The following is a 14,106-nucleotide window of genomic DNA, read 5'->3' as shown; positions in this document are numbered from 1 at the left end:
AACAAATTGGGAAAAGTTCTTTACCAATCCTAAATCCAATAGAGGGCTAATATCCAATATATATGAAGAACTCAAGAAGTTAGACTCCAGAAAACCAAATAACCCTATTTTAAAAATGGGATACAAAGCTAAACAAAGAGTTCTCAACTGAGGAATACTGAATGACTGAGAAGCACCTAAAGACATGTTCAACATACTTTGCCATCAGGGAAATGCAAATCAAAACAACCCTGAGGTTTCAGCTCACATCAGTCAGAATGGCTAAGAGCAAATACTCAGATGACATCAGATGCTGGCAAGGATGTGGAGAAAGAGGAATACTCCTTCATTGTTGGTGGGATTGCAAGCTGGTACAACCACTCTGAAAATCAGTCTGGCAGTTCCTCAGAAAATTGGACATACTAGTACCTGAGGACCCAGCAATACCACTCCTGGGCATATACCCAGAAGATGCTCCAACATGTAGTAAGGACACATGCTCCACTATGTTCATAGCAGCCTTATTTATAATAGCTGGAAGTTGGAAAGAACCCAGATGTCCCTCAACAGATGAATGGATACAGAAAATGTGGTACATTTACACAATGGAGTACTACTCAGCTATTAAAAACAATGAATTCATGAAATTCTTAGGCAAATGAGTGGAACTAGAAAATATAATCCTGAGTGAGGTAACTCAATAACAAAAGAACATACATGATATGCAGTCACTGTTAAGTGAATATTAGCCCAGAAGCTCGGAATACCCAGGATACAATTCGCAAACCACATGAAATTCAAGAAGAAGGAAGACCAAAGTGTGGCTACTTCGGTACTTCTTAGAAGGGGGAATAAAATACCCATGGAAGGAGTTACAGAGGCAACTTGTGGAGCAGAAACTGAAGGAATGACCATCCAGAGACTGTCCTACCTGGGGATCCATCCCATATACAATCACCAAAACCAGACACTATTGTGGATGCCAACAAGTGCTTGCTGACAGGAGCCTAATATTGCTGCCTCCTGAGAGGCTCTGCCCATGCCTGACAAATACAGAAGTGAATGCTCACAGCCATCCATGTGACTGAGCACAGGGTCCCCAATGAAGGAGCTAGAGAAAGTACCCAGTGAGTGAATGGGTTTGCAGCCCCATAGGAGGAACAATAACATGAACTACCCAGTACCCCCAGTGCTCCGAGGGACTACACCACCAATCAAAGAGTACACAGGGTGGGATTCCTGGCTCCAGCTGCCTATGTAGCAGAGGATGGCCTAGTCGGACATCTTTGGGAGGAGAGGCCGTTGTTCCTGTGAAAGCTCTATGTCCCAGTGTAGGTGAATACCATGGCCAGGAAGTGGAAGTGGTTGGGTTGGTGCGGTGGTGGGGGTGAGGGTGAGGGCTGGGGGGGAAGGTGGGGGGGCGGGGAGGGGGGGAGAGGAATTCCATAGAGAGGAAGGGGGATTTTGGAGGGGAATCCAAGTAATGGGATAAAATTTGAAATGTAAATAAAGAAAATATCCAATTAAAAAAAAGAAAAAGGAAAATCTGCTTCCATTTGTTTTCTCTTCTTACCATTTTTACTCATTTTATAAATCCAAACTACAGGCAAGAGTCAGATAAAAGTAAATTTTTATGAGCCAGTTAAATCATTATATGTATCATTGAAACACTCTTCTTTTAGATTTTTTGGAGGTATATTTTCTATACTAAACTGAGAGCTAGCCAAGAACTTACTTCAACCCACCTGCCTTAATCTTCCAAGTGTTGGGATATCATGCATGGAACATTATGTCTCATGGAATACTCTTGAAACCACTTTTGTTGGTTACTTGATATTTCTTTGATACTGGAGGAGAAAGCAAAGACTATTTTCTCTTAATAACCTCCCATTATTAAGTGTTTACTAGTCTACAAAATGAGTAGACTCTATGTATGAGTTTTATAGAAAACATCTTCAAAAGCACAGTATGTTATTTGGGGAATATAATAATTCTTGTTAAAATTCATTACTATGTTTCCATATTTCTGTATTTTTTATTGTTGGTGTTCTTGTTTTGACACAATGTCTCCTGTATTCACCCTGGCTATAAACTAGTTGAGAATGATTATGAATCCCTGATTGTCCTGTTTTCATGTCTTAAGTGCTGGGTTTATAGATCTGCACCACTGTTTCTCTTTGTTTGTTTGTTTGTTTGTTTGTTTGTTTGTTTTTAAACAAGTTTTCTCTGTGTAGCCATAGCTGTCTTGGGACTTGCTCTGAAAACCAGGCTGCCTTTGAACTCAAAGTGATTTGCCTGCCTCTGCCTCCCAAGTGCTCGGATTAAAGATGTGAACCACCACTACCACCTGGCTCTAGCTTTTTATTTTCAAGGAATTATTTCACCTTATGTTTAATTTGTGGTAAGTTTACCACTTCAGTACATTTTGCATATTGAGATTTTTAAATATAAAATCATATATTGCCTTTGTCTTTATTATCTATATTTTAATAACTGTTCAAATTATTTCTCTACATTCATTTAAAAATAAATCTGGTTCTTCAGAGTCATTCAAGAATATTTTGTGCAGACATGGTGATATATATACCTGCTGAGTAAGGAGGATCATGAGTTTATATCCAGTCTAGATCATTTAGAACCTTTTGCAGAAAGGTTTTAAAACATGTGTTCAGTTATGATATAATAATGGTTTAGACACAAATTTGTTCCAACTGTTAGATGGAGGTGGCATATTCTTGGACAGATCACACCTAGCTGGCACAGATCTCACATGAGAGGCTTTTATTGACAGAGGTTCCTCTGAAGGGGTTGGAGGTTGAGGGGAAGAAGTGACTAAGAAAGAGAGAGCTATGGGTTGGGGTCAATGTCTTTTATCTGGTGCTGATGTAGGTAACACAAGTGACCCAGGTAACTGACACAGGTGAAGCAGGTAACACAGATAATGCATGCACAGGGATTGTACAATGGGTGCCATGGCAACGGATGCAAGAGGATCTTGTCAAGTTCGCTGGGTTCAGATGCTGGCTGGTTCAGTTTCTGGCTATCCATGGACAGCTCTAATGCTAACACTAATTTGAGTGTAATTTGAACTTTACTTCTCTGTGTCACTACATTGAAACAAACACAAGTTGCAGGTAGTTTGGCCAGTGTCTTAGTTAAGGTTTTATTGCTATGAAGAGACACCAGAACCACAGCAACTCCTTAAAGGAAAACATTTTAATTTACAGTTTCAGAGGTTTAGCCCATTATCGTCATGGTAGGAAGCATGGCAGCACATTGCAGGCCAACATTGCACTGGAGAAGGAGCTGAGAGTTCTACATCTGAATCTGCAGGCAGCAAAAGAAAACTATGTGTCATACTGGGCATAATTTAATCTTAAGAGGCTTCAAAAACCCACCCTCACAGCAACACATTTTCCCCAACAAGGCCACATCTACTCCAACAAGGCCACACCTCCTAATAGTGCCAATTCCTATGGGCCAAGCATTCAAACATATGAGTATATGGGGGCCATAACTATTCACAACATTACAGCCATCTCAATGATTCTCAACATACATAGTCTCACACAAGACATATCTGGTGTTTCAATTTTCTTTACAGTTTCAGATGAAGCAGTTTTTATTTCAGGTTCAACCTCAACATATGAGGTTTTTTTTTTTTTACTTGTGTATTCAGACTCATACACCTTAGTTTTTAAATATATCACTGATGGTATTTTTGTGTAATGTCATCCTAATGAATTTCTGCATGTCCCCCTGGCTCTACTGCATGTATGGCACAATCAAGTGACTTTCAGGAGCCATAGACCACACCACAGCAAAACTGAAAGAAAAATCAGAGAAAATTAATTATTTCAGTCTGTGAAATTACTCAAAATGTATGTATACAGAGGATAAAGAAAGATCTTTAGTAAAGTGCTCACTGCAGAAGCTGAACACACATCACCAGAAACCACGTAAATAAACTGGGTGCATCCATAACCCCAGCACTGGGGAATAGAGATAGCCAGATCCCAAGAACTTCTTAGCCAGCCAGTCTACCCAAAATGGTGAGCTCCATGTTAAATGAGAGAGTCTGCTTCTAAAGGTAAGATAGAAAGTAATAGAGGAAGACCTCTGAGCTTTACACATGTGCATGTGCAAGTACCCCCACCCCTTTTAAGAACAAATAGAATCAGCTTAGGTATATCATTAATTTTGCTTTGTTTTAATTCAGATACCCTGAAACAGTAGAGTAACTCCTAGGGTAAAGGGGAAATCTGAGCAGCATATATTAACATGAACCTCTTATAACTTATGCTATCCTTATTTTGACATGTTCAAAATTGTAGAGAGTAAAGTCTGCAACCAAAGAAGAGCGAACTAAGAAATCCGGAAAATCAGAAAAGAAAAAAGATAAAGATTCAGAAAGGTAAAGCATGAAGATATGTGATCTTTTCTTTCCCAAAGTTGTAAAAAAAAAAAAAAAAGTACCTAAGTCACAAGGCTTTTTAATGAAATTAACAAATATGCAGTTTTAAATTGAGAAAAGTAAAAAATGGAAAAAATAAGGAATTGTTACAGGATTAGAGGTAGTGAGTGAACTGCGAGAGGTAAGGGGTTCTTTCTACTAGTATTACTTATTATATTATATACATACTACTTAAAATAATCATTAAATCCCTGTATCTTAAGTGATAAACAAATGAATAACTTTTCTCAAGCCAACTTTTCAATGCTATGATTACAATATAAAATGACTGAGATTTTGAAAGTATACTTGTCATTTTTCTTTCCTGAACACTTTTCTTCTTTGAAGAACTTCTACAGTTGATAAACAACTTCTGCAAAGTGGCTAGATATAAAAATTAACCCAAACAAATCAGAAGCCTTCCTTTATACAAATGATAAATAGGGAAACAACACCCTTCACAGAGTCACAAATAATATGAAATATCTTGGTGTAACTCTAACCAAACAAGTGAAAGATCTGTATGACAAGAACTTCAAGTCTCTAAAGAAATAAATCAAAGAAGACCTCAGAAGATGTAAAGTTCTCCCATGCTCATGGATTGGTAGGATTAGCATAGTAAAACTGGCCATTCTAAAACTTTATATGCCCCAGTACAGGGGAACACCAGAGCCAAGAAGCGGGAGTGGGTGGGTAGGGGAGCAGGGTGGGAGGAGGGTATAGGGAACTTTCAGGATAGCATTTGAAATGTAAATGAAGAAAATACCTAATAAAAAATTGGGAAAAGTTTTAAAAAAGAATTTACAGCATTGATAAATATGAGAACTAAACCAAAAATTATGTTTTTTTTAATCTCTAAACCATTTATTATCATATTCAGTTTCATTCAAGAATATGTATTGGACGCATTATTTCCAAACATTTCTCTGCTTTAGGTATAGGATTTTCAATTACTGGTTGTTATTGTTTTTTCATTGTATTTCATTTTAAAGAAACATACATGCTAATAGGCTCAAAAAATGGCCATCCTACCAAAAGCACTCTACAAATTCAATGCAATCCCCATCAAAATTCCAACACAATTCTTCACAGACATGGAAAGAGCAATTCTCAACTTCATATAGAAAAACCAAAAACCCAGGATAACAAAAACAATTCTCAACAATAAAAGAACTTCTGGGGGAATCACTGTCCCTAACCTCAAACTGTACTACAGAGCAATAATGATAAGGAAAAAACTGAATGGTATTGATATGTAGTCAGACAGGTTAATAATCAATGGAATAGAATTGAAGACCCAGAAATAAACCTATACACCTATGCACACATGATCTTTGACAAAGAAGCCAAAATTGTACAATGGAAAAAAGAAAACATCTTCAACAAATGGTGCTGCTCTAACTGACAGTCTGTATGTAGAAGAATGCAAATTGATTCATATTTATCTCCTTGTACAAAGCTCAAGTCCAAGTGGATTAAGGACCTCCACATAAAACCAGATAGCCTTGATCACATTGGCACAGGGAAAGATTTCCTGAATAGACCACTCAGGCTCTAAGATCAACAATTGACAAATGGAACCTCATGAATCTGAAAAGCTTCCATTAGATAAAGGACACTGTCAAGAGGACAAAACAGCAAACTAGAGATTGATAAAAGCTCTTTCCTAACCCTACATTCAATTGAGGGCTAATATACAAAATATAGAAAAAACACAAGAAGGTAGACACAAAAACCAAATAACCCAATTCAAAAATGGGGTATAGAGCTAAACAGAGAATTCTAAACAGAGGAATCTTGAATGTCTGAGAAACACTAAAGAAATTATCTTCCTTAATCATCAAGGAAATGCAAATCAAAATAACCCTGAGACCAATCTTACACCAACCAGAATGGCAAAGACTAAAATCTGAAGCATCAGTAACGGCTGGGCAAGGAAATGGAGAAAGAGGAATAATTCTCTATTGCTGGTGGGATTGCAAACTGGTACAACCACTCTGGAAATCAATCTGGCAGTTCCTTAGAAAACTGGAAATATCTCTACCTGAAGACCCAGCCATTCCACTCCTGGAAATATACCCAAAAGATGATCCACCATACCACAATGACACTATGTTTATAACAACCTTATTTGTAATAGCCAGAAGCTGGAAATAACACAGATGTCCCTCAACCGAATAATGAATAAAGAAAATGTGGTTCATTTGCACAAGGGAACGCTATTCAACAATTAAAAATGAGAACATCACGAATTTTGCAGGCAAATGGATGAAACTAGAAAAAAATCGTCCTGAGTAGGAAACCCAGATCCAAAAGGACAATGCATGGTGTGTACTCACTGATAAGTGAATATTAGCCAAAAGTTCAGAATATCCATGATACAACTCACAGATCTTAGGAAGCTTAAGAAGGAAGGCCTAAGTGTGGATATCTGAAACCCACTTAGATGGGGAACAAAATAATCATGGGAAGCAGAGGGAGGGAGGAACCTGGGGGGGGGGGGAGTGGAAGGAAAAGGTGGGACAGGATCAGGTGGAGAGAGAGACAGGAGGGACATCCAGATGGCCAAGAAAATGAATTGAAATATGCAGTAGTAGGGGATAGGGGACATGGAGAACCTCTAGAAAGTCCCAGAGACCTGGATTGTGAGAGGTTATTAGGACTCAATGGGGATGACATTAGCTGAAATGCCCAACAATGGGGAGATGGAATCAGAAGAGACCACCTCTGATAGATAGACATGGCCCCTTTTGAGTCAAGGTGCCACCCACCCATCTTCAACATTTTTAACACAGAATTGTTCTGTCTAAAGGAAATGCAGGGACAAAAATGGAGCAGAATCTGGTCCAACTTGGGATCCATCCCATGCATGAACACCAAATCCTGACACTATTACTAAGGCCACATTGTGCATGCAGACAGGAGCCTGGACTGAGCCAACTATTGAATTGAGGTCAGGGACCCATATGAAAGAAGGGACAGAAGGAGCTGAAGGGGATTGCAACCCTATAGGAAGAAAAATAGTGTCAACTAACCCAGGCCCATCAGAGCTCCTAAAGATTAAGCTGGTTCATGGTCCGGGGTACTGTCTTATATGGCCTCAGTGAGAAAGGATTGGCCAGTCCTGTGAAAACCTTATTCCTCAGGGAAGAGGAATGCTGATGGGGGTGAGGTATGAGTGGGTGAATGGGTGGGGGCACACCCTCTCAGAGTTGTGGGTGGGGGTGGGGGTGAGGAGTGAGGAGGGGATGGGGTGAAGAACTTGTGGAGTGAGGACCAGGAAGGTCCTCCAACTTTTGGAGTGTAAATAAATATAATAATTTAATTTTAAAAACTCAGATTGAGATCTTAAAAGAAATGTAGCCAGAAAAGGCTTGTGTTGACTCTTCCTCACCAGCTAATGCTCTAAGCTTGTAGACTCCCTAAGTCAGTTCTCCAGAATTTATTCTTTTTCCTACTTCAGGCTTTAAATATGTTTAGTTTTATAAAAACAATTATCCATTACGTGAATAAATTACTGTGAAGTGGCTTTAATACATGAATATAAGTATAAATTGATCATTGTAACTCAAATTTGCTTGGTATGCCTTATTTAAAATAAAGCTATGAAATGAGCCTATGAATTCAATGTTTATAGAGAGCTTTAGTTTCTGGAAAGAATTTTATTAGATAAGAAATTTGCTCTTTGAAGAAGAAACATGTCACTCATTTTACATTTTAATCATAGCATTGAAAACTTGGCTTGAGAAAAGTTAATCATTTGTTGGTCACTTAGGCCATAGGGAGCTAATGACTATTTTAAATAGTATGTATGTAATGTAATAAGTGATAATAATAGCAGCAGTAGCAACAACAGTAGTAGTACTTAATGTGTGAAAAGCTGAGGAGTTGGCTTAGCAGGTAAAAGTGCTTGCTGCATAACCCTGACAATCTGAATTTGACCCCTGGATACCACATAAAAGACAGATGCAGTGTCTATAATTCTATCAATCATATGGAGAGATAGGAGACAGGAATATGTCATGTACGCAGTACAATAGAAGAAACAAGAGACAATGGTTCAAACACAAGGCAAATGCAGAAAAAAATGACTCTTTAGAATTGATAAGTGGGACCTCATGAAACTGGAAAGCTTCTGCATGGTAAAGGGCATAGTCAATAAGACAAATCGGCAACATACAGATTGGGAAAAAATGTTCACTAACCCCACATCCAATAGAGGGCTAATATCCAAAATATATAAAGAACTCAAGAAATTAATCACCAAGAAAAAAAAAACCCAAACAACCCAATCAAAAAATGGGGTATAGAACTAAATCAAGAATTCACAACTAAAGAATATCAAATGGCTGAGAAGCAACTACAGAAATGTTCAAAGTCCTTAGAGATCAGAGAAATGCAAATTAAAATGACCCTGAGATTCCACTTTACACCAATCAGAACAGCTAAGCTTAAAATCTCATGTGACTACATATGTTGGAAAGGATGTGCAGAAAGAGGAACATTCCTCCATTGCTGGTGGGATTGCACACTTGGTACAACCACTCTGGAAATCAATCTGGAGGTTCCTCAGAAAATTTGAAATAGATCTAGCTGAAGACCCAGCTATTCCACTCTTGGGAATATACCCAAAAGATGCCCCAACATGTCACAGGGTCACATGTTCTACTATGTTCATAGCAGCCTTATTTGTGATAGCCAGAAGATGGAAACAACCTAGATGTCCCACAACAGATGAATGAATATGGAAAATGTGGCTCATTTATACAATGCAATACTACTCAGCTATTAAGAACAAGAACATCCTGAGTTTTGCAGGCAAATGGATGGAACTAGAAAATATCATGCTGAGTGAGGTAACTCAGACCCAAAAGGGCATGCATGGCATTATTCACTAATAAATGAATATGAGCCAAAAAAAAATTACAGAGTACCCAAGATACAGTCCACAGAACTCAAAAAGATCAACAAGATGAAGTGGCCAAGTGAGGACACCTCAGTCCCACTTGTGAGAGAGAAGAAAGCAATCACAAGTGGAGAGGGAGGGAGGGACCTGGGAGGGAAAGTGGATGCCGCAGGGTAGTGGGGGGTAGAGGGGAACCTGATCTGGTATTGGGTGAGGGAAAAGGACTGAAGCCCTGAGGGTCAGCAGAAAGAATGGAAACAGGCAACCTCAGGAAATAGGAGGTTGGGGGGATCCTCCAGAATGCACCAGAGACCTGGGAGATAAAAGACTCTCAGGAATCAAAGGGAGGGACCTTGGATGAAATGCCCAAGAGTCAGGAGAGGGAAGGTATAGAGCCACCTCCAGCAGGAAGACAGGGCATCAAGTGAGAGATGGTATTCCATCCCACAGTCACATCTCTGACCCATAATTGTTCCTGTCTGAAAGAATAAAAGGAATGAAAATGGAGAAGAGCCTGAGGAAAAGAAGGTCCAGCAACAGGCCCAAAGTAGGATCCAGCTCAAGGGGAGGTCCCAAAACCTGACACTATTACTGAGGCTATGGAGTGCTCACAAAAAGGGACCTATCATGACTGCCTTCTGAAAGACCCAACAATCAGCTAAAAGAAGTCAGATGCATATATTTGCACCCAACCAATGGATAGAAGCAGCTGACTCCTGTTGTTGATTTAGGAAGGCTGAAAGAAGCTAAGGAGAAGGACAATCCTGTAGGAGGACCAGCAGTCTCAATTATTCTGGACCCCTGAGATCTCTCAAACACTGGGCCACCAAACAGGCAGCATCCACCAGCTGATTTGAGGCCCCCAACACACATACAGTAGAGGACTTCCGTGTCTGTGTTCATTCAAAGATGATGTACCTAATCTTCAAGAGACTGGAGGCCCCAGGGAGGTTAGAGGTCAAGTAGGCGGTGGGGGCATCCAGGTGGAGACAGGGGGTAGGGAAGAGGTATGGAATATGGAGCAGTCGGAGAGTGGTGGAGGAGGTGCGTGGAATAGATTATGGAGTGTAAAAAAGAAAAATAAAGAAAGGATACTGTTACTTTCCTTTAAAAAAAAAAAAAAAAAAAGGTTGTCTTCTGACCTTCAAGCATAAACTATGTCATGAGCTCTCTCTCTCTCTCCTCTCTCCTTCTCTATATCTCTGTGTGTGTGTGTGTCTGTGTGTGTCTGTGTGTGGGTGTGGGTATGTGGGTGTGGGTGTGAGTGTGTGCTCGCACGCATGTGATTTTTTAAAGGTATCAATTTCTTTTAAGATTTTAAATGGTCTGGAGTTTTTGGGAAAGCAAAGCACCGATGTGTTTTCAAATTTCATGTTTTTTTAAAAAAAATATTTTTAATTACAGGAATATATCTCCAAACAGAGAATTTAAATCATTTGAAGAACTGCATCAAATCCAAGTAAGATATATCTTCTCTGTGTCTAAATCTGTAATAATTCATTAAAAATTATCCTTCGTATGCCCCTTCTGATTTGAATCATAAGTGCTCCATTTTGATTGGTCATCTGCCCTTTTGGAACTCTGCTGTCCTCTGAGGTGGCTGAATCCCATTAGAAGCCTAAATATATATATGGCTTTTTGCCATGCATCTCTTTTCCAGTTTCCAGGTCCTACTGAGATCCGTGACTGGTGATTAGAGGTTTGTTTCATTTCTTCATTGTTACTTAGTTTTGTTTTAGTAGATGGTGTTTCCTCTCATATTTCAATAAGAATAATATAGTTTTCAAATCTTTTCCTTTTTTTAAGATTTATTTATTTATTATATGTAAATACACTGTGACTGTCTTCAGACACACCAGAAGAGGGCGTCAGATCTTGTTACGGGTGGTTGTGAGCCACCATGTGGTTGCTGGGATTTGAACTCATGACCTTCAGAAGAGTAGTCGGTGCTTTTACCCGTTGAGCCATCTCACCAGCCCCAAATCTTTTCTTAAAATAATTGCTTTATTAAAGAAAATTTACAAGTGTTTTACACTTTAAAGATGTTTTTTACACTTCTTTCCTTTTTTATTAGATATTTTCTTTATTTACATTTCAAATGATATCCTCTTTCCTTGTTTCCACTCTGAGAACCCCCATCCTATTCCCCTTCCCCCTGCTCACCCACCCACCCACTCCTGCTTCCTGGCCCTGGCATTCCCCTATACTGGAGCATAGAGTCTTCACAAGACCAAGGGCCTCTCCTCTCACTGACAAGGCCATCCTCTGCTAAATATGCAGCTAGAGCCATGAGTCCCACCATGTGTACTCTTAGGTTGATAGTTTACTCCCTGGGAGCTCTAGGGTTACAGGTTAGTTCATATTGTTTTTCCTCCTATGGAGCTGCAAACCCCTTCAGCTCCTTGGGTCCTTGCTCTAGCTCCTCCATTGGGGACCCTGTGCTCAGTCCAGTGGTTGGCTGCGAGCATCCACCTCTGTATTTGTCAGGCACTTGTAATGCCTCTCAGGAGACAGCTATATCAAGCTTCTGTCAGCAAGCACTTGTTGGCATCCACAATAGTGTCTGGGTTTGGTGATAGTATATGGGATAGATCCCCAGGTGGGACAGTCTCTGGATGGTCATTCCTTCATTCTCTGCTCCACAAGTTGTCTCTGTAACTCCTTCCATGGGTATTTTATTCCCCCTTCTAAGAAGTACCGAAGTAGCCACACTTTGGTCTTCCTTCTTCTTGAGTTTCATGTGATTTGCGAATTGTATCCTGGGTATTCCGAGCTTCTGGGCTAATATCCACTTATCAGTGAATGCATATCATGTGTGTTCTTTTGTGATTAGGTTACCTCACTCAGGATGATATTTTCTAGTTCCATCCATTTGCCTAAGAATTTCATGAAGTCATTGTTTTTAATAGCTGAGTAGTACTCCATTGTATAAATGTACCACATTTTCTGTATCTATTCCTCTGTTGAGAAAAATATGGATTCTTTCCAGCTTCTGGCTATTATAGATAAGGCTGCTATGAATATAGTGGAGAATGTGTCCTTATTACATGTTGGAGCATCTTCTGGGTATATGCCCAGGAGTGGTATTGCTGGATCCTCTGGTCGTACTATGTCCAATTTTCTGAGGAACTGACAGACTGATTTTCAGAGTGGTTGTACCAGCTTGCAATCCCACCAACAATAAAGGAGTGTTCCTCTTTCTCCAAAACCTCTCCAGCATCTGCTGTCAACTGAATTTTTGATCTTAGTCAATCTGACTGGTGTGAGCTAGAATTCCAGAGTTGTTTTGATTTGCATTTCCCTGATGGCGAAGTATGTTGAAGATTTCTTTAGGTGCTTCTCAGTCATTCAGTATTCCTCGGTTGATTCTTTGTTTAGCTCTGTACCCCATTTTAATAAGGTTATTTGGTTTTCTGGAGTCTAACTTCTTTGGTTCTTTGTATATATTAGATATTGGCCCTCTATCAGATGTAGGATTGGTAAAGATCTTTTCCAAATCCATTGGTTGCCAATTTGTCCTATTGACAGTGTCCTTTGCCTTACAGATGCTTTCCAATTTTATGAGATCCCATATGTCAATTCTTGACCATAGAGCATAAGCTATTGCTCTTCTGCTCAGGAATTTTACCCTGTGCCCATATATTCGAGGCTCTTCCCAACTTTCTCTGCTATTAGTTTCAGTGTATCATCTGGTTTTATGTGGCATTCCTTGATCCACTAGGACTTGAGCTTCGTACAAGGAGATAAAAATGGATTGATTTGCATTCTTCTACATGCTAACCGTCAGTTGAGTTAGCACCACTTGTTGAAAGTGCTGTCTTTTTTCCACTGGATGGTTTTAGCTTCCTTGTCAAAGATCAAGTGACCATAGGTGTGTGGATTCATTTCTGGGTCTCCAATCCTATTCCATTGATCTACCTGTCTGTCGCAGTACCACTACCATGCAGTTTTTATCACAATTGCTCTGTAGTGCAGCTTGAGGTCAGGCATGGTGATTCCACCAGAGGTTCTCTTATCATTGAGAATAATTTTTGCTATCGTAGGTTTTTTGTTATTCCAGATGAATTTACAAATTGCTCTTTTTAACTTTATGAAGAATTGAGTTGGAATTTTGATGGGGATTGCATTAAACCTGTAGATTGCTTTCAACAAGATGGCCATTTTTACTATATTAATCCTGTCAATCCATGAGCATGGGAGATCTTTCCATCTTCTGAGATCTTTGATTTCTTTCTTCAGAGACTTGAAGTTCTTATCATACAGATCTTTCCCTTGCTTAGTTAGTGTCACACAAAAGTATTTTATATCGCTGTGACTATTGTGAATGGTGTTGTTTCCCCAATTTCTTTCTTAGCCTGTTTATCCCTTGTGTAGAGTAAGACCACTGATTTGAGTTAATTTTCTATTCAGCCACATTGTTGAAGTTGTTTTTCCGGTTTAGGAGTTCTCTGGTAGAATTTTTGGGGTCACCTAAGTATACTATCATCTCATCTGCAAATAGTGTTATTTTGATTTCTTCCTTTCCAATTTGTATCCCTTTCACCTCTTTTTGTTTTTTAATTGCTCTGTCTACAACTTCAAGTATATACTGAATAGGTAGGGAGAGAATGGACAGCCTTGTCTAGTCCCTAGTCTCAGTGGGATTGCTTCAAGTTTCTCTCCATTTAGTTTGAGGTTGGCTACTGGTTTGCTATATATTGTTTTTACTATGTTCAGGTATGGTTACTACATGCAACTGGCAGTTAGCATTTAGAATAATGCAAATCCA

General features: G+C 39.3%; 1 protein-coding gene across 2 annotated transcripts in view; it reads left to right on the top strand.

Moving 5' to 3' along the window:
- Positions 1–14,106, top strand: part of LOC110287755 (coiled-coil domain-containing protein 7A) — an 84,139-nt gene that overhangs the window by 53,682 nt on the left and 16,351 nt on the right. For both annotated transcript variants that reach the window (XM_085844254.1, XM_085844253.1), the window contains exons 14-15: positions 4,314–4,393; positions 10,743–10,797. In XM_085844254.1, coding sequence (XP_085700380.1) covers positions 4,314–4,393; positions 10,743–10,797 — 135 coding nt within the window. The remainder of the gene's footprint in view (positions 1–4,313; positions 4,394–10,742; positions 10,798–14,106) is intronic.

Source organism: Mus caroli, unplaced genomic scaffold, assembly GCF_978045245.1.
Source record: "Mus caroli unplaced genomic scaffold, Mus_caroli_1 scaffold_10, whole genome shotgun sequence".
Lineage (NCBI taxonomy): Eukaryota > Metazoa > Chordata > Mammalia > Rodentia > Muridae > Mus > Mus caroli.
Note: the sequence above shows the minus strand (reverse complement) of the source record. Positions and strands in the feature narration are given on the sequence as shown.